At 47.4% G+C, this 26496-nt stretch overlaps 1 protein-coding gene across 3 annotated transcripts in view; it reads left to right on the forward strand.

The window, feature by feature from the left end:
• Nucleotides 1-24816, forward strand: part of Mio (GATOR complex protein mio) — a 71405-nt gene extending 46589 nt beyond the window's left edge. For all 3 annotated transcript variants that reach the window (XM_077698140.1, XM_077698142.1, XM_077698141.1), the window contains exons 18-27: nt 3293-3364; nt 4567-4673; nt 5277-5473; nt 7575-7640; nt 8908-8980; nt 9056-9236; nt 17656-17872; nt 20654-20753; nt 22452-22557; nt 23978-24816. In XM_077698140.1, coding sequence (XP_077554266.1) covers nt 3293-3364; nt 4567-4673; nt 5277-5473; nt 7575-7640; nt 8908-8980; nt 9056-9236; nt 17656-17872; nt 20654-20753; nt 22452-22557; nt 23978-24077 — 1219 coding nt within the window. In that variant the 3' untranslated portion in view covers nt 24078-24816. The remainder of the gene's footprint in view (nt 1-3292; nt 3365-4566; nt 4674-5276; nt 5474-7574; nt 7641-8907; nt 8981-9055; nt 9237-17655; nt 17873-20653; nt 20754-22451; nt 22558-23977) is intronic.
• Nucleotides 24817-26496: the final 1680 nt, after the last annotated feature.

Raw genomic sequence — 26496 nt, forward strand, 5'->3', positions numbered from 1 at the left:
GGAATTTGGAAGAAAAGGGTATGTCATGCCGTGCGCTGCTGAAAAGGGCTGAAGACATTTCATCAGGGTAGGCTTTATTAGCAGAAGGCAACTCTGCCTTGAGCCACACCCTCTCCGAGCTGAATGAACTTAATAAGAAGGCAAGCAAGAAGCAATAGTATAGTGTGATGTGTGTGAAGTGCAATATTTTTTGTCTAAATAATGTCGAGCCGGACACTCCAAGCTGGATGAACTGAATGAAATGGCAAGTAAGAAGCAACAAATCAGTGCAATATGTTTGAGATAGTGAAATATTTTTATTGTAAATAAAATGGGCACCCCTTTGGTATCAGTAAGTTTTTGTAATGATTACGTGGTGTTTTTTTTTTTAAGTTAAAGAAATGCTTGTCATCTGCTTCACTTGCAGCTGTGTCTAAAGGCTGTTGGGGCACACATTTTTGGTGCTTAAGTTACCAGCTTCAGAGTCTACAACTGTGGGGAAGTAATTAGCGTTGCCTGAATGGTTGCCAGCCTTCTTTATCTCCAGATAAACGAAGATGCAACATAAGTTTTGTGCTGCTCCCAAGCTGCTCCAAAATCAAGCTCTGATACAATAGTGCTCCAAAAAAACATTTTTTCGGCTCCAAAAATTGCTCCAATAGTTCGAATGGCTGGATCACCCCTGGACGCTAAAAAACGCAGATCCTTCAAAACATAAACACGGAAGTATAAAATCTGCGCTCACAGGTTGTAAGACCGTGCAGCAATGTCTGATGTGGGAAAAAATAGATGAAATAAAGACGGAGCCTCTGTTTTTAAGTAGTGTTCGATTGAGTGGTGATAAACAAAAAATGATTGAAACGTAAGTGCAATATAGTTGGATTCGCGGATGTTTTGTTTATAGTGCGGTACCACTTATAGTGCGGATTTTCTTGACTCCAGCGACATATGTTATAAGCGATCTACACATATTTGATTCGAATCTGAATTGAATGCTGCGCTACTTGCTTCAATATTCAAAAGTTTCGAATATTGATATGTACATATAGGACAAGGAAGAATGGCAGGCTTGTCCAGCTTCATACTGTGACGCCAAGATAAAGCTTTATTGGTAAGGTGATGCTAACACTGCCGCACTGGAGAAGTTGGTTTGCAGACCATACAGTTGTACCAGTTGTGGTCTCGCTGCATTTTATATATTCATAATAAACATGAAATGCCTTTATCGGAACCCGTATTTACAATTTGGTGTGTGGGGTGCATACTACAACCCAGGTGCTAAAAATAAAATTTTTGGGAGGGGGAGTCCAGTTACTTGCTTTGAATACGAAAGCCAGGTGATGTTTATTCTTGTCCACTGTTGACAGGGTGGTTCTGGTTTGAGTGCACTATTCTGATGGGTACCTTTTATATACATGTCCAGCCATCAGCACCACAGCCACGCTATTTTACCATTTCACTATTTTGAAGTCTCATTTCTGTATTGACATCTACTGACACCCACTTTAACCCCTGCCTTAATCCGCCCTAATCCCTGCTTTAATTTATCTCAATCCACCTTAACCCACCTTACTAATCATTACTATCAATCACTAATTCATCATCACTTGAATTAACTTCAGTGATCATTAATCATTGCTTATAAACGGCTGGCACGCTTTTGTTCCCTTGTGCCCTTCCTTGGGTCACGTGATATATTTCTGTACCATTTTTTTTTTTACCGTTCATGACAGTGATAAGGTCGTTCACGAACACCTTCTAATGAAACATAATGCTTTTGCCCTAATAAAAATCATGCATTGTAACTTGCATGTACAAGCAGAGAATTTCAAAGCGGGGAAGATATTACCTCGCCATCAGGGCATGCATGCGATATTTTATTAATCAGGCTCGTGCCTTTCATTGCTCTGCATGTCAGTTTGCCTTATAGAACAAATGTGAGTGTTCATGGGTGTTTGACTATGGCTTTTGTCTCGTTTTGTTTATTTTTATGTGCGGTGCACTTCAGGGGCCCGGCTTGTCATAGCTCGTCTGGCGTCACGGTTCTAGCCATTGTCACAATAACGCGGCATCACACACCTAAACAGAGGCTTCGAAAAGATCATCACGTCCTCTGGTCGGGATCAAATCTGGGTCCCTCGCGTTAAGAAACCGATGTCAGTCCCATTGCGCCACAGAGGCACACGATACTCATATGCAAAGTGATCTTTGTGTTGCGCCGTTGCCGCAGAGGCTGCTGTTGCTGGGCCACAAATAAGTGCACAGTAATTTGGAATGAGGAAAAAAGTATGAAGTTACGCAATAATCACTCTAAATTAATGAGAACTCAGTCTGGTGTCTCTTTATAGGTTATTTCAAGGGTCTCTGTTGGCTACTTTCGGTATCAGTGCCTGGCTGATACTGAAACTAGTCAAGGGAGGGCACCACAGCTCCTTTGGTGAATGATTGCTCTGCACTTGAATGCTTTCACATTGAGAGGAACTGTCTTTATTTTTTCTTGAATTTTCCAAAATCGTTGTATCCTGATTTCAGTAATATAGAAAGGTCACTGCATAAAGTGAATGCTGCCTGAAAATCAAATCTAATTGATATAGAAAATAGCAGGAGAGCGGTTTTTTGTTTTTATTTTGTGCCACGGCAAATTTCACATTAGCCTTTTTTTCTGTGAGCTAGTTACTAAAGCTTACCAAAAAAATGGCAGACTTGAAAATCAGACAGTATTCTTTTTATTGTAAATTATTTATACATTCACTTCGTATTTGCATCAAAAGCACAAATCGCTATTTGCACACTCCTGTTTCGTTCACATGCTTTTGAAACGCAGCCAAGAGTGCATATTATGGTGATTTCATATGTAGTAGCAAAATGCTTTAAGCCCCTGCTCCGAATAGCAGGAAAGAAATATGAAAATGTGAAAATGGTTATGTCGGCCCTGCAGTACAGTTTTTAAATTTTTTTTCAAAATCAGGAATCTAACCCCACTGTGTTATGTGTAAAGGGAGTATTTTACCACTGTGCTACTTTATGAAGCCTTGCGATCGCAGCATCGTTAAACTGCAGTGCCCATTTTCACCTTCACTTTTGGCGCATTGCCAGTGCCGGCATTTTGGCCATCTGTGCTCTAGTTTCTCATACAAGCACCAATCATGGTGCCAGGAGCTACAGAACCACAGCTCATACGGCTCACCTTTCTTGGTGGAAGAAAAATTGTTGAGAAAAAGGTAGCAGTTAGTTCTGCGATTTGCGAACATTTCACAGATTCAACTTGATTGCTGAGCAATTTGTTTGTCACCTTGCATATGTATATCCGCAGGGAACGTGTACTGTGGCTCTGTGGCTGGAAGCAGAGGCACGAAGGTCTCCAGGGCAACGTCTTCAGCCAGAGGTGAGTTCAGCATGATAGGCAAGTTTTATTCTAAAGGTGTCACAATTTTTAACAGGCCAGCATTGCATGCTATAGTGGGGGCACATTCAGGAAGTGCTACCTTTTAAAGAGATAGGGCACAGAAGTTAATCGAACAGTAAAGCTAAGGGCTGAAATTACTGTGCCGGTGTTGCCAAAAATGTGAATCTTGCTGCGTTTTAATCCGCAACCGAAGCTGTGCTAAGCCTTGCTTTTCGTGGTTTCTAGAAATGAAACTATAAGCACCTGATGTTGTCCTACTACTTTGCAATCGAGAGGGACATCTTCATCACATACATGTGCAGCCCTCTTTTGAGTTGTCATGCCATCTACAATTTTGTTGTTGTTGTTTCTGTTGTTGTTCATGCTAGCTCAGAAAAATGCAACCAAATGCTGTGGATGTCTATGGCCATCAGTAGTGAATGCAACTGCCGTCTCCTTAATCCCTCTCTGAGAGAAAAAATAGGGAAAAGGGAGGGGGAAAGGAAATTTATGTTCTGGTATTCTCTTTAGGAAAACTTGCATATTGTCAAATACTATGTCGTTTGTATGCATTAAAGATTAGCCCTTTTGAAACTGTAGTCAAGCAAAAATATTGTTATTCAAAATTATTTTTCACAGCTTCGTACACAAATTTTCACTCTTGTCATGTCACATTCACTGGAATACAGCTGCAGCTGTATATTTTTCACAAGTGTGATTGCTGAGTGAAGTGCAGCTCAGGAGACACTTTTTCTTTCGGGGAGGGATGGGAAGGGGGGAGGACGGTTTTGTGAGATCTGTAGGACTGCACAGTTCCATAGAGGACTACAAGATCTACAAAGTCAGTTTTTGCATACCTAAAGGTCTCCATTCAGCTTCAAGAAATTTCGCTGTGAGATTTGGCTGACAGTTTTGCAACAACTTTCGGACTGCTGCCATCACCGCAGGCTAGCATGCTGGCGTGCATTGTGAAGCCACCTTGTAAATTGTTGAAAGGGAGAGCACAACGGGAAACAAAGGGCAAGAAGGATACACGTGGAACAGATTGCTCAATCCTCGCGTATTCTTCTCGTTCTCTGTCTTCATTTCATCTACAAGTCGTGGGTTACCAACTGCCCCAACTCTGCTCGTTGTAAGCCTTGTGAGTCCCAGTAACATTCAAACAATGCCCTCCCCCCTACGTGGGTGACAATGCCTTGCAGGCTGGAGCGGGAGGGCAACTATGCACGCAAGGCGGCCATCCACATGTTCAACCTGCGCATGCGCGACGCCATCGTGATCCTCAAGGAGGCGGCCAACAGAGAGCAAGGTGAGCCCCACAACGCCTGGGAGGAGCGGGGAAGAGAGGCGTCAGCAAAGTTTGAAGTTTTAAAATGCCAGCCAAACTTCTCCTCTGCCCAGAGGGAAAATAGTGTTCGATATATCATGAGTTGCTGGTATTTTTGTTTGATGTAGGTGTAACTTCTGCTGTATATTCTAATTGCAACTATACCATGACCAAAAAAAGTTCAATTTAGAGGATAATTTGATGTAATTGTGTTCAATATAGTTGGATTTGAGTTTAGCACAGATTGGCAATGCATAGCTAGAAAGCCCTTTGCATGATACAAGCCTCACTGTTCACATAAGTTTCACTGCACGTAAATGAATCTGCATTACTCATTGCCTGTTGGAAAGCGAAAAGAACTCCTTGTTGCAATTCTTGCCTCTGTCTGGGCGTTTGTTTTTCTCCAACACCAGGTTTTGGAATGGTGAAATGAGATTAGTACAACTATCGAACTTGCCCATGTCATCTAGTTTGTCTTCAGCAATAGCCGTGATCATTGTTGCTAAGGGAAATGCTGTTGCTCTGTCAGAAGAGACAGAGAGCAAAATAGGGCGCTGAAATGTGATCTGCCCTGCTGCACTGCAGGCGGTGGCCTCAGCAGCAACGGAGGGGGAGGCAGCCAGCTGGGGCTGGTGGCCCTGGCCCTGTCGGGCTACACCAAGGACACGCGGGAGGCCTGGCGGGAGGTGTGGCACTCCCTGCGCCTCTCCCCCGGGGACCCCTACCTGCAGGCCATCTTCGCCTTCCTCACGGCCGCCGACGACTCCTACCGCGAGCTGCTGGTACGGGCACTTGCCATCCTGAAAGGGGGAAGAAGGCGTTGATAGAGTACCCGTGTAGCAGCAGTGAAGTTTGAGGTCACTTCTTCTCAAACTCTTTGTTTTTAAAGGTCAGTCACATGTCCAGCTACAGTAAAACTTTGTTACAAGAGACTCTCAAGGGATCCAAGAAACGTGTCTCTTGTAACCAAGGTCTCTTGTACACGATGTTGCTAACATGGCAAACATAGAAAACCAACCAAACCGCTTTCATTCAAATGTCTCTTATGACCAAGCATCCCTTGTAACAGGTCTCTTGTAACGGGGTTTTACTGTAGTGGTACCTTTCTGAAGCGGGTACCAGTGCAAGACGTTCTCGCAGCTGATGCCACGTAGGTTAGAGCAGTGGCCGTAGAAGGTTCCCTCTCAACTTGTAAGCAGGGCTTGTGTAGCAGTTTGTCAGCAGGAGCTAGAATGTCACAGCTGAGCACATCTTGATCGAGGCTCTGATGTCGCACAAGTAGGCTGTCTGATGCGTGCCAAGGTTAATAATGATTGCGTCAGTTCTGTCCCACACTGTAGTGTGTGCTGCCAGTGTCATTCCCATTGAGGAACATCTGTAAGGTTGCTTGGCTCCAATGATAGTGTCGTGCTATGTGGTTCGTGCAAAGGAGCAGGCAAGTCTTCAGGGGCAGTTGACGTTTATTGCCACATGTTCGTTGGAGCATGGCTGGTCAAAATAAGGCCTAGAAGTCCGGTTGCAGCGCATGCCTTTTATTCATCTCACATGCATGACTATCATCAACCTTACAAAACCGCAGCTCTAGGCCAGACACCACACATAGCATGCCAGAAAAACCATTGTGTATATTGTCAGGTTCGAACAATAATAAACAAGAGAAGGATCTTTGTAGGCAAGACAGCATGTTTGTATTTCCCAAAACCAGAAGAAATACACACAACAGACTGGTAAAAGACTAACAGCGGGTAAGCGCGGCTGAGCTTCGGTGAGTTCAAGTAACTGTCACTGGCACAGGTTTGTCTCTAAAGCACCTCTGGTCCCTGGAGCATAGTGGAACGCAGCGTAGCACGGCCAGGCCATCTTTTATAGTCCACAGTGGTACAATGCATTTGGAGCTCCCACTCAATTCACAAACCGTGCTCTCTTTGACATGCTGCTGTCCTCTTCCGAGACCCTGTGAGACAACTTGCTTCCAGAGGGGAGGGCCTAGGAGTTGCCCTTGTTGGACGGCCAGTGCGACTTGGCACGGGTTTGGGCACATGCCATCCATGCATCCCGGTCACACTCCACACACTTCTGTTCTCCCTTCTCCACGGGATTCCTCTACTGATGGGCCACTGGTGCTGGCAGCTACCTATTGGCTGGCGCCCAGCGTGTGCTCGAGTTGCCACCTCGAGTGCTCATCACCGTAGCCCAGGTCAATGAACCTGCGGCACATCTCAATTGTGTCGACTGCTTTTTTTTTTTTAATGCGAAGCTTTCAGCCTCTTACTGATGTCCGTAGACTACCCAAGATGCACTGCAGGAAAGCCAACTTTAACTGACGATGATGATGATTGTGGGTGAAAAGAAGGACAATTCAAATGCTTCCCATGGTCGGAATCAAACCTGGGTGACTCATGTTCCAGCACGGTCGGAGCAGTTTGGATTTGGAAGTGCATGGACGTGCATGGACGTGGATGTGCAAAATTAGACAGAAAATGCACCCATTTATCTAACGATGACAATGGTTGAACGCTAGGTAAAGCCATGGGATGCTTGTACTAGTAAAGCACTAGAGAGCACAATCATAGTGTAGTAAGCTGTCCCGATAAGACATACGTTATTTGTATGGGAAGGTGGGGTGATGTGGGTCCGTTCATTTCTGGGTTGGTTCGCGTGGTGCTGGACTTGATTTTGGAAAGCTTTGCGTTCCCGGACCATTGTTGTTTCAAAGAAGGGGTACCTGATTTTTTTCGTCCTCTCCCTGTAGAGGGCCTTTCCTTTTGCTGCGATTTCTTTGCATGACAATATAGAGATGACTTATTCTCCTCATTGTGGTGCAAACTTCATATTGGGCGTTTTACGGGGTGCTGGCTTGATGTGCCTTGTTCTTCTTTGCAGCACGAATGCAACATAGCCATTGAAGACAGGGTGGCCTTTGCCTGTCTGCATCTCAGCGATGTAAAGGTAAGTCCTGTCTTTATGCGATGGCATTCTCTTTGCATGCCTGTATATTCTATACACATGAAGATAAAACAAAAGCACAATGGACCTGCACAAACAAATCATAACTAGTGCATTTATGTTGAAAATCAAACAAGGCAAAGATGCAAATGAAAGTACCGTACTTACCCGATTCTAATGCGCACCCGATTTTCCTGGCAAGAAAACCAAAAAAACTTGCACCTCCGATTGTAACGCGCACGGAACTTTGTGACCCAGACAAACGAATCCGGGAGAAATGGGCGATTTATTTCACGAAGTAATCTCACTCATCTCACTCCTCGTCGCTTTCCGCTGACCACAACATCTTGTCCTCGGTGCCGTCAAGAGCGTTCGCGATGCCACACTTCTGAACGAACGTTCAACCATGGTCGATGGGATCGTGGCCCATGCCTCGCACGCCCATCCCGCAAGCTTCTCCAGAGCCACACGCTTCAGCCGACCGCTCATTTTGAACACGTGAGAGCGCTCCTGCCATTGCTGTTATCAAGTGCGCAAGTGGAACGATTTGACGATTTGTGTGAACGCCGATAGAAAAGCGTAGGCGCTTATGCTTCCTGCGTTCGAAAAATTCTTGCTAAACATGGAGGAAGTCTTCCTCCTTGTTGCTAAAGGCTTTGGCGCCATCTTGAGATGGCAATGGTGATGGGTGGGACGAAATTTCCGCTGTTTCGGCAGTTTCGGTTTCGTATCCGATTCTATGCGCATGCGAGTTTTCGGCCTATTTTTCCGAAAGAAAGGTGCGCGTTAGAATCGGGTAATTATGGTAGTTAAAAGGTGTATGTGGTCAGGGCCAGTGAATTTAAGTCAAAGGCTGACATCAAGAGTGCCAAGCGTATTAAAGTGACATTGTATTTTTTCATCAATGCTACACTGGAAGAATACCATTGCAAGCTGAATAAGTGCATGTTGAAATCATTGAGAGTATCCAGAAATGGCTTTTTTTTCCCCCCTGTGTGCTCCGTGAGAAGATTGTGTCTGTGGCTGACTGCAGTCTTTCCACTTATACGCTAACAGTGACAAAGCCTTCTGTTGGGCCAATCAAAAAGTGCCCATCAGCAACACATATACATACGTGCACATTTATATTGGCTAAACTGTTGCACCCGGGCTAGATGGTCTTGTTAGGTGGTTTTTCTCTCTCATTGAGAGAAGCCGCATCCTAGTCACAACAAATTGCGAATTCGAAGTGTGCATTAGGTGCCCGACATCTCGTGGTGCATGCGTGCAGCTGCTGGAGTACGTGGATGTCCTGGCAGAGGCCCTGGTCAAGGAGGGAAACCTGGACGGGGTGCTGCTGACTGGTGAGCAGTGGTCTCGATGTCCGTACAGCCAAACCCACATGACCTCCTCTCCCCCTCCTTTTCTCCCACTGCTAGGCATGAGCGAGGAGGGCTCACAGCTGCTGCAGCGCTACCTGGACCGCACGGGGGACGTGCAGACGGTCAGCGTGGCCGCCCTGCAGAGCCACCCGAGCCCTCTGTCCTCCAGCCCCCGCGCGCAGCTCTGGGTGGACCACTACCGCCACCTCCTGGACCAGTGGCAGCTCTGGCACCAGAGGTGGGTGCCCTGTTCTTCGCTCGCTTCGTTTGCGTCATCTTCGAGCGAGAGTTTTTTCATTGTGCACAAGGTAGCAGTGGTGCCCCTGTGAGCTGTTTTTGCCATTGCACCATAGTGTTGCCTTGTCGTGGGAGTTATCGCACGTCAAGGACACATTGACCTAGACGGAGCAACTGTGCTTTCTTATTCTCCGATCAAACAACCACTACCACTCGTAATGACGACACCTTGTGTCGCGTGTCCCGTGCTCACTCGCTTCTCCGTTGTCTTCGTTTTAAGATTTAAGATTTGAAGGGGCCATGCAGACAAAATACAAGTTTGCATTATTCGAAAGATTTGGTGTTTTATAGTGCCCCCAGTGCTTGTCTGGCAGCAAACGATCCTGTATTCATTGAGAAATTTATCAATATACAGTTAAACCTCGATATAACGAACTTCAATGTAACGAAACCCTCGATGTAACGAACCGCGGAATTTTTCGTAACTTCAAGTGTATGCACACCGTGTATTTTCACCCTCTGTGTACGAAGTCCCGTTTGCCGGAATTTCAATGTAACGAAGTTTCATAGAAAACTAGGCACTAAATTTAAGTTGTAGAGGTATATTTTGGGAGACGCAAGCGCCGAAATGGGGTCTCCATAAAACACGAACGGCAACACGGGCCGCCCATTGCCGCGGATGCAGCAAGCCACGGGTCTGTGAGCGAGCCCCTTGCCTACAAACTGCGTGGCGTGCATACACGGCTGGCGCACTGTTTCTGTTTCTGTCGGAGCTTAATCGTTTACGCGGGCATCAGCGTTAACCGCATGGAGCGTTTTCTCCCCGCAAAAACTCAAAACGTGCCCCGCAAGCCACAGGCGCGCGCTGACGCAGCCGCAGAGACCACTCGCGCTATGTGGGTAGCTCCAGTGGCCGCTTCCAACCGCTCGCTGAAACGCAACTCGTACGGCAAATTAGAGGGGCACGCGAGAAAAAAAAGCGAATAACGTTGGCGAAATTTTCACAGTAAAACGTCATGCGCGCCGCTTACGAAAGCGCCTATGAAACATCCTCCGCGCTGGTAAGCCTAATCGCCTCTTGCGGGGCAGCCACCGCCGCATGCCGCTGTTTTGCCCTTCGTTCGCTCATGCTTGTTGGGTTTCATCGTTCCAGAAAGCATTTGTGAATCTTTATGACCTTGTGCGCGCATTTTTTTTTACACCCGCGTCCGCGATTGCGCGCCGGCGGCGGCTTGCGCGCTAGGAAGTGACTCGCACCAATGGGGAGGCGCGCACCCTATGGCGGTTGCTTCGAAGCGCTCGGGCATGCCTAGGATACTTGATGGGCGCTTTCGTAAGCGGCACGTATGACACTTCGCCCACGTTATCCGCTTTTTTTCTCGCATGCCCCTCTCGTTTGCCCCTCGAGTTGCGTTTCAGCGAGCGGAAGCGGTCGCTGGAGCTACTCACATCGCGTGGGTTGTCTCCGCGGCTGCGACAGCGGGCCTATGGCTTGCGGGGTGCGCTTTTGCGGGGAGTAAACACTCCATCCGGTTCACTCTGATGCCCAAGTAGACGATTAAGCTCCGATAGAAGCAGAAAGAGTGCGCCAGCTGTGTATGCGCGCCACGTTTTCTTTTGCAGGAAATGCCTCACGGGATGAACACTTCATTATTCATTAAAACTGCGAATTTTAATGTAGCGAAATTTCAATGTAAGGAAGTAAATTACGAATTTTACCGACTTCGTTACATCGAGGTTTAAGTAACGAAGTCGGTAAACCTCGATGTAACGAAGTCGGTAAAATTCACAATTTACTTCGTTACATTGAAATTCGTGGTTAAAACAAAGAGGTAACCATGCGAAGCAGTTCCTGCCAGCGGAAACGGCTGCCACACTGACGTCGACTCGACTTGCACGATGCAGCAGCCATGAAGCGAAGCAGGTAGCAGCGCTAACCACATGTAGCGATTTTGCAAGTGAAACGGGAGCACCGCGACGAGCAAAGAAGTACTTTTCGCCATGGAGGGAAAATGCTCATTGCTTTTTTCGTTTTTGGCCCGCCCGAAGACTTCGCTCATGGCCAGGAAGTGGCGTATGGGGCGCGACTTCCGGTAGAACAAGAAGGGGCGAGCGATGGCACCATGGTGGCACAGTGCATTCCAGAGAAGTACGGCACTCCGCTTACTGAAATACATTTATTTCCCGTTTTTGTGACAACTTTCCGCATCAAAAAACCCTTTTAGGCGCCATGAGGCAATATTGGGATCGCTCCAAAAATGTGGCTGCCTCATCGAGTGATTGGAACGGCCAATTACGGATCGCCGTCGCATCGCTAGCAAAAATCGCTCCATGTGGTTACCGCTAAATTACTTACCGATTGCCAGAATGGAACTCCTCTCTTAAATAAAAAAAAAAAGGAAATGCGCCGTCGGAGCTTATCTATCGTTTACACAGACATCATAAGGCGCGCGCAGCGCCAACGCAGGTTAATAGCGTCATATAAACAAAGACATCCCAAGCATTTTTCCTGGGTGCTCACAACTCCTCAGAGAAATTTAATTTGGCTGAAAGTAGTCGGTCACTTTCTTCTGGGCCACCCTAGACATGAGAATCGGCGTGACGCGGCATTCGTACAGCCACACGGCTTGCATCATGTCTTTGTCCTGCTGACTCCCCGCGAACCACCTCAAAACATCGATGGCATCGGCCACTCATGGCTGCTGGGCACGTCGCAGGTGTCTGGCCCGTCGGGCTTGTCGCTGTCATTCGGGTCGTCCACGTCTTGATGAACACTGCTTGCGATTGCCTCGTCGGTCATCTCCATTGCGATCACAGCAGAGTCCGCATAGAGGTAGTCGTCAAGTTCAACGTTGTCAGGGGCGGCTCCACCGCCTTGTAGGTTACGCCATGCAGCGTGGAGAGCCTGGTCATTCGCCATGCCTTTGTCCTCTTTATCGACACCACCACTGGCTGTTCCAGCCCCAGTGGCACCTTCCAGGTCAGGGAAACCAGCTTTCCTGAAACAATTCACTCCTGTTTCCTTCGGTGTGGCCGTCCAACTGGCACTGAGCATCTCCATTGCTTGATAGATATCCACTTTCGTGGGGCGTTTTAAGTGCAGATCCAGCAAAAGCTTGTTGATCACATGTTTGCGGTAGGCACACTTGACGCTGTTGATGATGCCCTGGTCAAGCAGCTGGACGAGCGACGTGCAATTCGGAGGCAGGAACTTTAGCTCCACATTCGTGAGCTCTACGTCCTCGACGTGGTGTGCTGAACAATTATTGAGCACAAGGCACACATTACGGCCGGCGTCCTTCACCTCGGCATCGAAGGCTTGGAGCCAAGTGCGGAAAATTTCTCTCGTCATCCACGCCTTGGTGTATGATGCGTAGGTCACGTTGAGCTTGCGGGAGTTGGCCATGCAGCGGGGCTTTTTACTCTTCTTGATCACAAGAGGTGTTCTCTTGTCACTTCCGTCCATGTTTACGCAGAGCAGAACCGAAATGCAAAGCTTGCTCTGCTTGCCGCCGTGGCACCGGTCACGTTTAACATCGAGTGTGCGACTTGGCAACATCTGGTAGAAAAGTCCGGTTTCGTCGCCGTTGTAAATGTCCGCAGACGCATAGTGCTCCAGCAATTCAGGCATTTCCCTTGCGATCCATGCAGCGGATTCCGATGCATCGGCAGACGATGACTCCCCGCTCACAACTTTGCCGACAATCACATGCCGAGCCTTGAACCTGTGCAGCCACCCGCTGCTGGCTTGAAAATCGTCGCGGCCCAGCACGCATGCCAAATCTTTCGCCTTCTGCTGAAGGACAGCACCAGACACGGGAACATTCTGTGCCCGGGTGGCCATAAACCACGTGAAGACTGCCTTGTCCACGCCTTCATAAACTGCCAGCTTCAGTCGCTTACATTGACCACTCATTCCGCTCTGCAACGAAGCGAGTATGTTGTCCTTTGCCTTCAGTATTGTTGACGGGGAGCTCTGTGGAACTCCGAAGCGTTCAGCGACAGCCTTCTTTTCGCCACTGGCTGCTGCACGAATCATTTTCGCCTAGTCTTCGAAGGACAAAACTTTTCTTTTGCCAGAGCTCATGGCGACCCACAAATGCACCGCCGTGCACTCGCTGGCACAACGAGCGGAGATAAGCGAAGCAAACGAAGTAAACAACAAGAGCGCACACGAAGGAAGAAGAATGCTGCGTCAGCGGTGTAGGGCGGTTTCGCTAATGCGGCGGCAGCTGCGGCGGAGGTGTCCTCTAGTGGCCGTTCTGCAAACCATACTACGCAGTTTGTAGGCAAGGACCTTGTTGGCATTACGCCCGCTCGCGTGCTCCGTGGCTCGCCGCGTCCGCGGCATTTGGCGGCCCGTGTTGCCATTCGCGTTTTATCGAAACCTCGTTTTGTAGTTCATGTCTTCTAAAATCTGCTTCTACAACGAAAATATCGTGCCTGATTGGCCATGAAACTTCGTTACATTGAAATTGCGGCAAACGGGACTTCGTTACACAGAGGGTGAAAATACATGGTGTGCATACACTTGAAGTTAAAAAAAAATTATGCGGTTCGTTACATTGGGGGTTTCGTTTCATTGAAGTTCGTTACATCGAGGTTTAACTGTAGGTGTAAATTTTGATTCTCCCGCTAAATCGTGTGTTTTCGTGACGTCTGCCACGAAGTCACAGGAGCGGGAATTCAAACGAACTTCCAGTGCGTCATTAGGCTCTGGAGCCTTGCTTACCGTCAGACCTCTCAGATGGCACTACCATATGGAGCCGCGGACCGTTGCCTGCCATTTGATTTATTTTTGACCGTATTTGCACCTGGCTTGTTTTTTTTTTATGGTTCAAAGTAATCGCTTCGTGAAACATGAGGTATGCTGGGCAAGCAGGTCACGTAAGATAACATCGCTTACGCTAATCTGCCAGTGTCGTGGAAGATCCAAAGTGGCAGACTGCTGTGCAGCTAAAACAAGCATAGTGCGCCCAGTACCAACTTCTGTGCGCATCGTTACTTCTATGTTTACGTGCAGTTTTGTACGTTTCATTGTTTATCCCACCATTCTTACGGCTGTAACATGAACATGCTATACATTTATTAAGTGCAAATAGCTCGTTCGTCAAGCTTATAAGCCCTCCCTATTTGCGCTTGGTTTTGCCGGCTTCAGCCAATCGCACAGCTGGGCATATCACATCATAGGTTTCTGTTGCGGGAAATGAGCTAGTGGATCGCACAGGCATTTTCTTTTTTCCTAATTATCTAGCTTACTTGAGTGAAGTTTACAATAAGAATGGTGTCAGTATGATTCCAACGAGGCAATCTTTCGAATGAACTCAACTTGTGTTTTGTCTGCATGGCCCCTTTAAGGATTGGTACTTGGTCTTGTGCTGGCAGGCGTTGTCGTACCGAAGTCATTCTGGTAATGAAAAAGTTATGTCCCTGCTACCATTGTGAAATGATTGTGAGCCTCGTTTCAGTATCAGAGATTGCAGCACTTTCTGAACCGTGTGCCAGTTGTGTCATGGTTTCCCAGCAAAGGTTCTGTTTTGTTAGGCGGTGGCGCACATTGCAATGTGGGTGTCACCATTCTGGCTTTATTCTTACGTGCACTGGCACCGCTTTATGGGACCAGTTGCAATTTATAATGGCGTAGTTGCATTGCAGGCATTAACTCTTTCACGACGGCGCCATAGGCGATCGGAAGCCGGCGTCCGATGATTTTAAATCTCCCGCAAAATCTGAAACCCACGCTCCACAGACAACTATCGCCATCTGGTGTGTTCATTGGCAACGTCTCTTTCAATTTCGGTTTCGTTTGTTTATGTGTCTCGTGTGGTGGCGGCGTAGCAAGAGTAATTTGAACCGAAGGGGGAGGGGAGGAGGACGAAAAATGGCGTTCGGTTCGCGCCGCGCTCCGCACAGTCGGACTGCTGTAGCAAGCACTTCGGCTGATCCTGCTGTCGATTTTTCTGATTCCAGCAGCAGTGAGGGATCAAGCAATGATGTGGGATCTTCAGATTTCAGTTAGGAAGACGAAGCTCCGGTTCAGGTGCCTCGAACTTCAACAAGCGCTGGCAGGTAATTTCGTTGCGACGCCGCGCTGTATTTATAAACAAAACTTGCTTCTTATCTGACGACTGCGGTTTTGATTTTGTGTTTAGGGTCTCGAGAACGTACGGGCGGGATATTTTGCCAAATGCACCGCGCCGTATCGCGCTATCACCTTCAAGATAACCTTGCGCTCGTGTCAGATTAGCGCTGCAGGGTTCAGGTGCGATGCTTGTCGAGAGCGCTCGATTTTTTTTTTTCTTGTTTTTTCCCACCGAACTGATAAGGATTTTGTGCGAGGTCACAAAAGAATATACCGCAATTACCTGATTCTAACGCGCACCCAATTTTCCTGACAAAAAACCGAAAAAACTTGCACCTCCGATTGTAACGCGCATGGAACTGTGTGAGCAAGAAAAACAAATGCGATAGAAACGGGTGATTTATTTCCCGAAGTAATCTCACTCATCTCACTCCTCGTCGCTCTCCGCTGACCACAAGATCTCGTCCTCGGTGCCGTCAAGCACGTTCGCGATGCCACACTTCTGAACGAACGTTCAACCATGGTCGATGGGATCGTGGCCCACGCCTCACACGCCCATCCCGCGAACTTCTCCAGAGGCGCACGCTTCAGCCGACCGCTCGTTTTGAACACGTGAGAGCCGCTGCTGCCATTGCTGTTATCAAGCGCGCAAGTGGAACGATCTGACTATTTGTATGAACTCCGATGGAAAAGCCTAGGCGCCTATGCTTCCTGCGTGCGAAAAATTGTTGCTAAAAGCTTCAGCGCCATCTTGACATGGCGACGGTGATGGGTGGGACGAAATTTTCGCTGTTTCGGTTTCGGTTTCGTATCCGATTCTAACGCGCATGTGATTTTTCGACCTATTTTTCCGGAAAAAAAGTGCGCGTTAGAATCAGGTAAGTACGGTACTTGGATGCACATTTTACATAGACTCACTCACCCTTGAGTGCCCTCGCGGCGTGGCACAGCCGTCAGTTGCGCTAGGTTGACGGGCCCTCAAAAATCCAAAACTTGGTGTAGACTGTTGATTTATATATTGAATCATAGCCAAGGAACGTAGGAACAATTTGTATATCTTAAAATACCTGAAATAATTTTTAGTCTCGGTAAAAGTGCCGATTTGTGTTTTTAGTATACTTTTCTTGGGGGCTTTTTTCTGATTACTTGACAAATAAACTGTAAGTAATTGTACCTTTAACAAAACTGATGCTTTGTGTTTGGAAGAGCAATCTATAAGCTACAATTTCATGCATAGCAAGATTACGTGTGTTCAGTAGCTCAAGAGAAAAAAAAACGTTTTGTGGAAGCATTAAAATCGGCCGTTTTTCCGCCGTAACGAAAGAGTTAATGTGCAGCTTGTCGAGACTTGGAAGTGTAATTGTGTGTACGAAGCATTGTAGCATGCTAGTGCAAGCTGTTCTAACCATTTTCAGGGTAACAATCGTTTGACGTATACCGACATTAAAGTGGCACTTTTTTTCATGTGACTGGTGCAAAGATTGGCATTTTGCTTTCCTTAGTAGTGAAACTCTTGTGCAGTCCTACTTTAAAAAAAATTTCCTAATAGTTAAGTATTTCCGATTAATCTTAGTCACCCACAACCTTCCCTGGACTGTTGTGCATCAAAAAAAGTTTGTCAGAGAAAAAAAACTGAAATTTTCTGTTTATTTGAGATTTGAGAACTGAAATTGATCGAATTTCTGCATTTGCAACGTTGCAAATGGCACGAACTTGTGGCGACGCGGTCACTTTTTTTTTCACCCGACACAGCTGCCGATGCCTTAGTGTTTGTATGTTGTCACAAGCAATATGCCATGGACAGTGCCGTTGTCTGGTGGCGATAGTGATGTAGCTAACAGCAGCCTGCAAAAGCGCTCCCTTTTATCCTAGAAGTGGGCTGGGAATCTAAAGAGTCAGATCACGACAAAAATGCATTTTTGCCCCCTATTTATTGTTGAAATGTTTTCGTGGGTGGCTCTGTATGGGTACTTATACCTGTTGGTAAGCTCAGTGCTGTTACATAGGTAACAATGTTGAAGTGCTGTGGAAGATTACGAGACCATAAATTCTGCGCATACTGTGACACTTTGCTGTGAAAGGTTGCGCTTGAAACCCATGAATTCCAGCTGACCGACTCTCTGTAGGTAGTACTCAGCGTCAGACACTTAACAGTGCTGAGCAGCTGTCGAGTGCTCGCAAGTAGCAGCACTGCAGTAAAAGAACTGGAGAATGCAGGCTCTGCTGAGTGATGGCCTGCAAGTGAGACTTGCGCATTTTCTTGGTAGACCTGAGTGAGTAAGGGCAGTAACATGCCTGTTGTTTGACTCTCCCCCTCTCGCGTGGTGCCTATGTGCAGGTGCCAGTTTGACACCCAGTGGGTGCGGCAGCACGCGGCCAGCGTCCCAGCGCAGCAGGTGCTGGTGAGCTGCAGCTTCTGCAGCCTGGCCGTCTCCCCCTACATGCAGCTGCTCCACCAGCAGGGCAGGCAGCAGCAGCAGGGGGCAGGGGGAGGCCCCAACCCCCGGGGGGTCTCCTCACACCTGGCTGCTGCCACACCACAGCACAAGACCAAGGTGAGGGGTCAAAGGGGGGAACCCTTTCTGCCCCACCTTTCACTGGGATGCCGTGAGAGTCCAGCGAAGGACCCTTCACTGGGATGTATGACGATGCACTGCTCTTTTCTCTGTGGGGGCAAGATTACACTTCTTCGTAAAGCCAGGAGCAGTTTATAATGGCAATGCCCCTCAAAAGAAGACATCACAGCCCTCCCTTATAAGACCCTCTCGTAATGCTTCTAGGGCGTGGTTTCTCGAAGTGGGTTCCGCAGAACCTAGGGGTTTCGCAGGCCCGTCCTCGGGGTTCCGCGAGCCACTGATAAATTTTCCCTCGTTCCACACTCGCCAAGTAACTTAGATGGCGAACGCGAGGTGAAATCGATCTAAGGAACCTCCATTACTCATGCCCGAGTGTCAATAAGCACATCTCAGTGCATATCACAAAATTGCGAGCTGCGCAATAAATCCCACCAGGAGCTTGTAGCCAGCCAGACTCCAAAAACTGACCACGTGGTTAAACTATTGCACTTGAATCTCAGCGTTATATTACCCCCATGCGCATTTCTCCTCTTTGGAGATAGGTGCCGCTAGCGTACGCGCTCGCATAAAGTCGACATTAACATGCAATAAATTCAAAAGCAAGTATTAGTAAGCTTGTTCCGTTTTGAATTTATTGCATGTGAATGTAGCGTGAACAGAATGAAAAATGGTGAGGGGAGGGGGGGGGGGAGGTTACTTGGCACTTAACGGAGCTTAGCAGGGTTCCCTGGGACCAACATGCCTGAGAACCCCTGGCATAGTGACAACTGTGTTTATGCATCTGACAAATGCACTTTTTTTTAACCCTCTGAAAATCGAGCCGTTTTTCAGGGTGCATTCATTGTGCACTGAAAAGCCACAACAATAAAGATGTTTATTCTGCAATATGTGACACCAATAAAAATGTTTATTCCGTTTCTCTCTCATTATGCGACGTAAGCATTTCCACTTTTCTTTTTTTGATGTTGTAATTTCAGCTTTGCATCATCTTCTTGCACGCAGCTAGAGCCACAAAAAGCATTAAAGGTTTAAAAAAAAGGATAAACTTTGAGATTCACTTCGTTGGAATGTACCTAGGCTTTCTTATCTAGAGAGTGTTTACAACTTTTTCGAATAGGGCTATTTGATTTGAAGCTTAGTTGAATATCGCATTACAGTCGAACTCCGATAGAACAAACTCAGCTTGAACGAAATTTCCGCTTCAACGAAATATTTCCAATTCCTTGTGAGCTAATCAGAAATCAATGCAACATACCCCTCGCCACAACGAACCATTTGTCTGCCTTGCTTTCGCTTCAACGAAATTTTTTCTCAGTGGGGCTGGGTTTGACGATTCAATTTGCGATAAAGTAAGCATAATGCCAGCTATCTGTAAATTTTTATACATTCAGGGTGCTTAGTTTCACCGAAAAACTTGCGCCCTGTGCCCACACCACCACCCATAACAAAAAATGGCTGCGGCTCAGCTCAGCTAACCTTGGATATTCAAAGGAAAAGCTGGGCTTAGTCTGATTAAGTCTTGGTTTTGCTTGGTTAACCTTTGATGTGGCTGTATTGCCGACCACAGCTCAAAGCCGTTCGGTCCCGTGCCACGCTCACAGGAGGAGGCCCAACGAACGTGGTGGTCATTCACGGCAAACGCGGCGTTCCTCTTCGCCAAGTGCAAGATGAGTCACGTAGCCCTAGACGACCAGCAGCACATGCATGGGAGGCTGGGTGGTGGTCGGCTTGCGATCAGCTGATCGGCCGCAAGCGCGGCGGCCGCTCATGCCTGGACAGAACGATTGAAAATGGGGCCTTGTGCGCAGCGCCGAAAGCGGGACCAGCGAATCACGCGACGTGCTGTGAGGGGTGTGTCTGCGGTCAAAAGGTGAAATTGTGCATCCGCAGCAAAACCTCTGGACGAAAGCAGCGAAGCTTTGCTTTAAGACAAACTCTTAAATGGACGCCATTATTTGGTGGTGATAACGATGTGGCTGGCCGTCTTTACACAAGGCATTGGCCTGGTTCGCAAAGCCAGAGCTACAGCCAATTCGTATCCAGTTGAAATTGCGTTGCGCGAACATGTGCGCATGCGCCTTGCTGCTGGCATGGCGCTATCATGTATGCATTGTGAGCAGCTGTCATTGCTGTTTTTCTTCTACAATTCTTCAAAGACAAAAACAAAAACAATGTTTTCGTGTTTAGTCTTGAACCCTAGTCATTCTCGTGCGGTTGCGTTAAAGGCAAGCGCGCGCAGCTTGCCTGCTGAGGTCGGTTGCCGCCGTGCCTAGTCAGAGGATAAGATAACAGCTCGGCTCGGTAGATACTTCGTGTTGTACAGCACCATGTTTTGCGACTGCATTCCCCCCTGCTTTTTATGTGCAGATACAAAACATAACCATTGGTACGTCCGTTGGCCAATAAACACGGCATAACTGCGCACCACTTCTGTTTCTAAACATTGCATTATGCGGTCAATAATTGAAGTAATATACGGAGCTGTTTTTCTTGCCCTTCCGTGGTGTGTTGGAGCAGCTTTCACCTCAACAAATTTCCACTTCAACGAAATTTTTCACACGTCCCGTCAATTTCATTGTAGCGGGATTCGACTGTATCTGCTTCACTATTCCAACATTTTGAATTTTCGCACACCGATATGTAAGTGTTTATTTGATCAGATGGTTGAAAAAAGAAAAGGGTTGCTGCATTTTTTTTTTCTCACACATGCTTTTCTTTTGTTGAGCAGTGCCGTAAGTGAATGAACACCCCTGCCTGCAGGCTACCTGCTGCCCGCACTGTCGGAAGCCCCTGCCCCGGTGCTCCCTGTGCCTGACCAACATGGGCACGCTCGCGGGGAGTGCCTGGAGGAACACCAATGGTGGGTGCTGCTCTTCCCATGTTCCCAGAAATGCCTTTCCCTCACCCAGTTGGTGCAGCAGTCACTTATTGGCTGTTACTAATTCAGAGTTGGTGGTGACAGGCAGTGCCCCAGTCCTCCCTAACTGATATTTTTGGTCTAATATTACACGCGAACCCCCACACAAAGAAAGCGAGTGCCATAGTAGCACCTCGTTGCAACACAACTCTGCACCTTTCAGCTGTAGCACTGTTAAAGCTGTCAAATCCGATCCTCTTTGTTTAGGAGCACACAAGGAGTGCTGTAGAGAAAGAGGGCTAACGTTGAGTTTCCTGCAGTGCTGACTCCAAGGATGTGGGCCTGCCCTTTACAGTATAAAAAATTGAAGCTGTTCCACTCAATGTGAAAGCTGTTGGAAATGCAGAGCAGTGATTTGCCATAATGGGCTGTAGCGCCGTTATGCACTCACTGCTACCACCCAACGCATTTCAAATCTCCCGTTTTTGCAGTGCTCGCATGCCCCCTGTTTGAAACTGCTCCAGCGGGAGTTCTGTTGTTTTTGTGCTTCCTTTGCTACCGCACGTGCCGGCATTGCACTGCCTCTTATTTTTGCTTGCTATCGTAAAAAACAAGCCAACCAGCATTCCTAACTAAATGAACGTGGGTGCTGCTAGTTAACTACATGTATTTTTCGTCAAATGTACCTGCCAAATGTACCTCAAATGTGCCTTTGTGCTAAACAACGGGGAGATGTACGACAAGCACCAGCGGTTCACGAGTTTCGAACAGGTATGACTGCATAAACCGCTTGTTTGTCAAAGCTTTTGTTCGATGCTGTGACGGCAGCTACACCGTGTGGCTGCTCTTGGGTCCAGCGAGTGAGCTACGACGACAAGGTGAGCCCCTAAAGTGCTCTGCACTTAGAAGTTGACATGGGCCAGACAGGCTGAAAGCGAGTGAGCTACGACGACAAGGTGAGCCCCTAAAGTGCTCTGCACTTAGAAGTTGACATGGGCCAGACAGGCTGAAACGACCAGGCAAGACGATAGCTAGGGTCCAAACTGCTGGCCATGCCATGCCACACCTGCCAAGCATGCACAGCCAACACAGCTTCATTCTCTTTGCACTCACGCTCATAGGCAGCATTTGGACGCTACAGGACCACTCATCTTTTTCCAGAAATAGGGGTTCATGTAACAAGGTTTGCAAACGAACTCTAGGGATGTGCGTGCCGGAACGGGACAACTTGACAGCAGAGATGTCTCACCAGGGGTCAGGCAGCAGAAGGCGACTGTGGCAAGACATGGCTATAAAAGGCAGCCTAAAGCAAACGGGTACTGTTGGCTTAGGCAGGGGCTGGATGTCCATGTGCAGGAAAATTTCGCAGTCTTTGTCAGAGAGCGTTGTGACAATAAATGAAACTCTTCAGGAGTGTTTTCTTAGTGAACTGGTTCTTCTTTGCCTTCAAAGTTTGCACAAAGGTGGTCACTCTTTATGGTCTACTCTGTCATCCACAAGACCTCCACAGTGGGACTGGACTGGCCTGCAACACAAAAGAGCTAAACACGTACGTGTATGCAACCGCTACCTGTAGTCTTTATTAAAATAAAGGGAATTATCCCGCAGAGGTGGTCCCATTGGTTTGGCACGTTCCGATTCTCCCGTGTGGGTGGTGAATCCTAATCCTATAACTCACTGCACTGTGCCCTGTTGGTGCAGAGCACGGGGAGGAGCAGGAGAAGCTGTCGGCGTTCCCCACCTGGTTCACCTGGTGCCAGAGCTGCCACCACGGGGGACACTCCGTGCACCTCATGCACTGGTTCCGGTGGGCGCTCTCTTTTCTCTCTTCATACTTTCAGCCATCACTGTCTAGCCAGTGTACAAAGAAAGGGCAGTCCGTGGAGTCAGGGCACATGCGCTCTTGTGTGGGCATGCAACGTTGTATGCCATGAGAGGCTGCCTTGAGAGCAGGAGCCGCATAGGATCTGCATGGACTGCTGGGAGCAACATAATAGAGAGTTTTAGTTAGGCATTTTTATACTCCGTTCAGCAGCTAAGCAGCGCGGTAGTGCGAATGCGCATGCGCTCTCTGCTTAGCCATAAGTGGGCTCAACTGCGAAAGCGGTTTTGCATCGATGAGGACCTGTGCTTGCTGCTAGAAGTGGCCACTAGACAGAACGCCGCGTTGGAGTATTGCCATCGAAAAAGATTCGGACGGATTTGGAACGCAATTGTGTTGGATATTTCGTGGCTATCATCAAGTTGAAAATTTATTTTTCATTAATTTATAATTGACCAGCAACATAATGCGATTGCACTACTTAATAAAGAAATAAGCTATATGTACTTGTTTTACTTTGTTAAAGTGGCGAAATGGTTTTCAGTTCTGTTTCATTTCGCCAAACTGGGCCAGACAGCGCTGTTAGTCCGAAAGGTCCGGTCCGCTGTGCATAACTGGTAACTAAAAGGAGAAAATTGCTTGCCGCTCCGCCGCAGCTTAGCGGGGCTACCCGGAGCAGGGTGGAGTGTAAAAAAATGGCCGCCATCCCGCCCTGCGAAAGTGGATGTCCAGCGAAGCTTTTGTAAACCACTACACTTGCTGTTGTGGGAGGGCATGAAATTTTTCTCATCGTCTCGGCGAGCTTGTCACTTGCCCTCGGCTTCTCTGGCAGCGGAGCCTGACCCATGCGCTCACCCTCGAATGACATCAATCCCCCTTTTTGCGAGCAGCTGCGAACCTAGTCTTTACCAGGAACACATAGGGGGGTCCCATTGTTCACAGGCGCCTTATCATGTATCGTGTTGTTTTGATGCTTGATTTGTGGATTTACTTTTAAGGAATACTGAACTCAATGCTGCACGCCTGATTGCAAAGAATGATTGCGCCGAGCTTTTGTGACAGCAGCAAATGCTGGGTCTTGCCTAGCCTGACGCATGCACTCGGCATATTATGGGCGAACTGCTGGATCCTGCCTGGGGTTTTTGTTTACGACACGAAATTTTCCGACCAATGATAGGCTAACAGCTTCACTGTAAAACGCGCCAAACTAAAACTCTGTGGTAACTGTAGCGAGCATAGCAACTGCTAGGAGCAGCATAGTAAACATAGTGGGCTGTTAGGGGAAGTAAACTGTTAGAGGAAGCATAGCAGCTGTGTGCCTCTTGAAGCTGTCACTTCAAGTACAGAACCAGTCCAACCCCTCCTCCATCTGGAACCTGCTGTCGACACGTTGTTTCTCGTGCAGTGACAACACCGAGTGTCCCGTGACTGGCTGCACCTGCAAGTGCTTTTCCCTGGACAGCGTGGCTGCTGTCCAGCCTGTTCGCCGCATACGTGACGAGTGAGAGAACGCCACGGTGGCAGCAAAGCAACGGGGGACACCGATGCACAGTGGACATTGTCGAGTTCCTACGCCTGTGCTGTGATGTCGCGCTCCAGCTGTTTGCTTGGCCTGTGTGCATACGACCCAGACTTTGGTGTTGAGCTTCACGAGCGGGTCGTTGCCGTTCGCGGCCGTATTGCTAGACCACTTGCGCCATGGACAGCAGTGGTGCCAACATGAAGATTGGCTACGGCAAGACATGTAGATATGACTGTGGGAACCAGTAGCCGCTGAGGTCTTCAAATGTTAGGTGAACAGCCTGCATCAACTGTGAGCCAGCCAGTGATCAAACGGAAGCCAGTGACATCGCTTTGCTTGGTGCACTGTTGATACAATCATGTTGCGACATGTTCATAAGAAAATGTTTCACCTTACGTTATATTACTGAGTAATTGCATATAATGGGTGCTTTTCTGCCGTCATGCGAAATGAAAGCTTTAGCTGGTTCTGTTTGGCGTTTCGAAATTTCAAAATTTCGATTCGGTGTTTGAATGTGTTGGCCATGCTTCAGAACGATGATTCATTGCTTACCAGCAACATGTGAAATCGACAGGTTCTCTGGATGTTCTGATGAAAGTTCATTTTGCATTGATAGGTTGATTGCAAACATGTACATTTATTTATATATATGGGTCATGCAGTTGTGGCGTTGAGAATATCCTGCTGAACAAAATAATAAAGTTGTTTTTGTTGTTGCGGAATGCTTTTGTTGAAGTAGTCAACTAACAGCTCTTTCGCGGACATTTAAGTCTTCTTCTCAATGCTTCTGAAGCAGCCAGATGAGTAGCAAACTTGCAAGGGCTCATTTGTATCTGGCATGACTCAGTCGAGGAAGTTATACCTCACTTTAGCAACAATTACTTTGGCCAAAGGGTCTGTAGTGCTACGAAATTATGGCCATGTCATAAAGTGGCCCTCAAATTTAATGCATGAAGAAGGCAGGGAGAAGGTCTGCATCTAAAGCATGCCTAATGACACGTTATATATTGAGTAGGGGCCTCCAGTTCATGGTGAAGAAAAATATTTGCTGATATTTGCACCTTGAACAGCACTCAGCTGGACCCAGATAAGCCAAGTATTTAGTAGCAACACTGATGTGTAATTTTGTAATTATAGTGTGGTAGCTAATACTAAAGCAGAATTATTTGATTAAAAATTTCCTTTTGTTTGAATGGAAGCCTGCAAGACATTGCGGGGACGTGAGCTTTGCGTGTTGATGTGTGGGTGTCTGCAGGGGCGCAAAGGATGACCCTTTCCACCTCTTGCTTTGATCTGAGACCAGCTGTGATGAGAGTTAAAAATCAGTTTTGTCAGTTTCAAAGTGTCCGTTTCGAGTAAGCTCTGATGTGCTGAAGGCCCCACAACTAGAAGCGTGTCACAGGTGTGATTAAAGTGGATGTGAAACGGATATTTTTGAGACAAACACAACTCGAAATTTTATTCTGGGTGTGTAAACATCCGAAACTGAGGCACTTTTAAAAAATGTTTCCTGTTCTATTCAATCTGCAGCATTTTTGTTGCTATTGAAGTACTGTAGTTGACAGTGTTTTTTTTTTTTTTTCGAATGTTTGAAGATTACAGACAAGAGGGGACTAAAACTCTGCAGCTTCCTTTTGATAAAAGGGAGCAGATGAGTGTCTGCTTTTCTGCAGAACAAGCAAAAAAGCCTGACACATGTGAACCTTGCACAAAAGACTAATCGTGGTGTAATGTGGATCACTATTTGCTCGTAAAATTACAGAAATGAGATAATTTTGTCTTGGACTTGGACTCATGAAATCATGCCCTGTTCAAATAAACCATTTCCATTCCTTTCCGTGAAGGTAGATGATTGGCGGAGCCGTTTGCGGTTTATTGGCTGGCCAAACTCCTGCTGAAACTGCACTGGTGATGTGTTCAGCTAGATTTCAGCTACACCATTTTCGATCTCGCACCATTCGGGGTCCCGACGGGCCTTGCGCTTACGCTTGACATCCGTGGCTATAGAGTAGTGCCCCAGTGGCTACGCTGGTCACTGCCCTCTAGGTAAAGTTCAGTCGCATACCCACGTAGTCTTAGGTTTTCCAATGAGATGATGAACAAATTTGATCATTACTGTAGCAGGCCTTTTCTTGGTATAACACACCAGAAATCTTATCTAGCCTCCTGCTGCTAGATACCACCACAAAGCTTTCTTAACAAAGTGGCCTTGTCACTGCGCACTGGTGAAGCTAGCTTGTAAACTCTGCACCTTAGGATTATTATCATGCACTTGCCTCAACGTCGGTTTATAGTGGGCAAAAGGCCCTTTGTGGACCCCAGATTGAAGATCCTTGTGTGTGCAGCGCAAATGTGCATTAAAATTAAAGCAGTTTTTCTCAACGTGAAAGCTGTCAAGTGCG

Source organism: Haemaphysalis longicornis, unplaced genomic scaffold (genome assembly GCF_048455015.1).
Source record: "Haemaphysalis longicornis isolate Haplotype H1 unplaced genomic scaffold, Haemaphysalis longicornis Haplotype H1 scaffold_2, whole genome shotgun sequence".
Taxonomy (NCBI): domain Eukaryota; kingdom Metazoa; phylum Arthropoda; class Arachnida; order Ixodida; family Ixodidae; genus Haemaphysalis; species Haemaphysalis longicornis.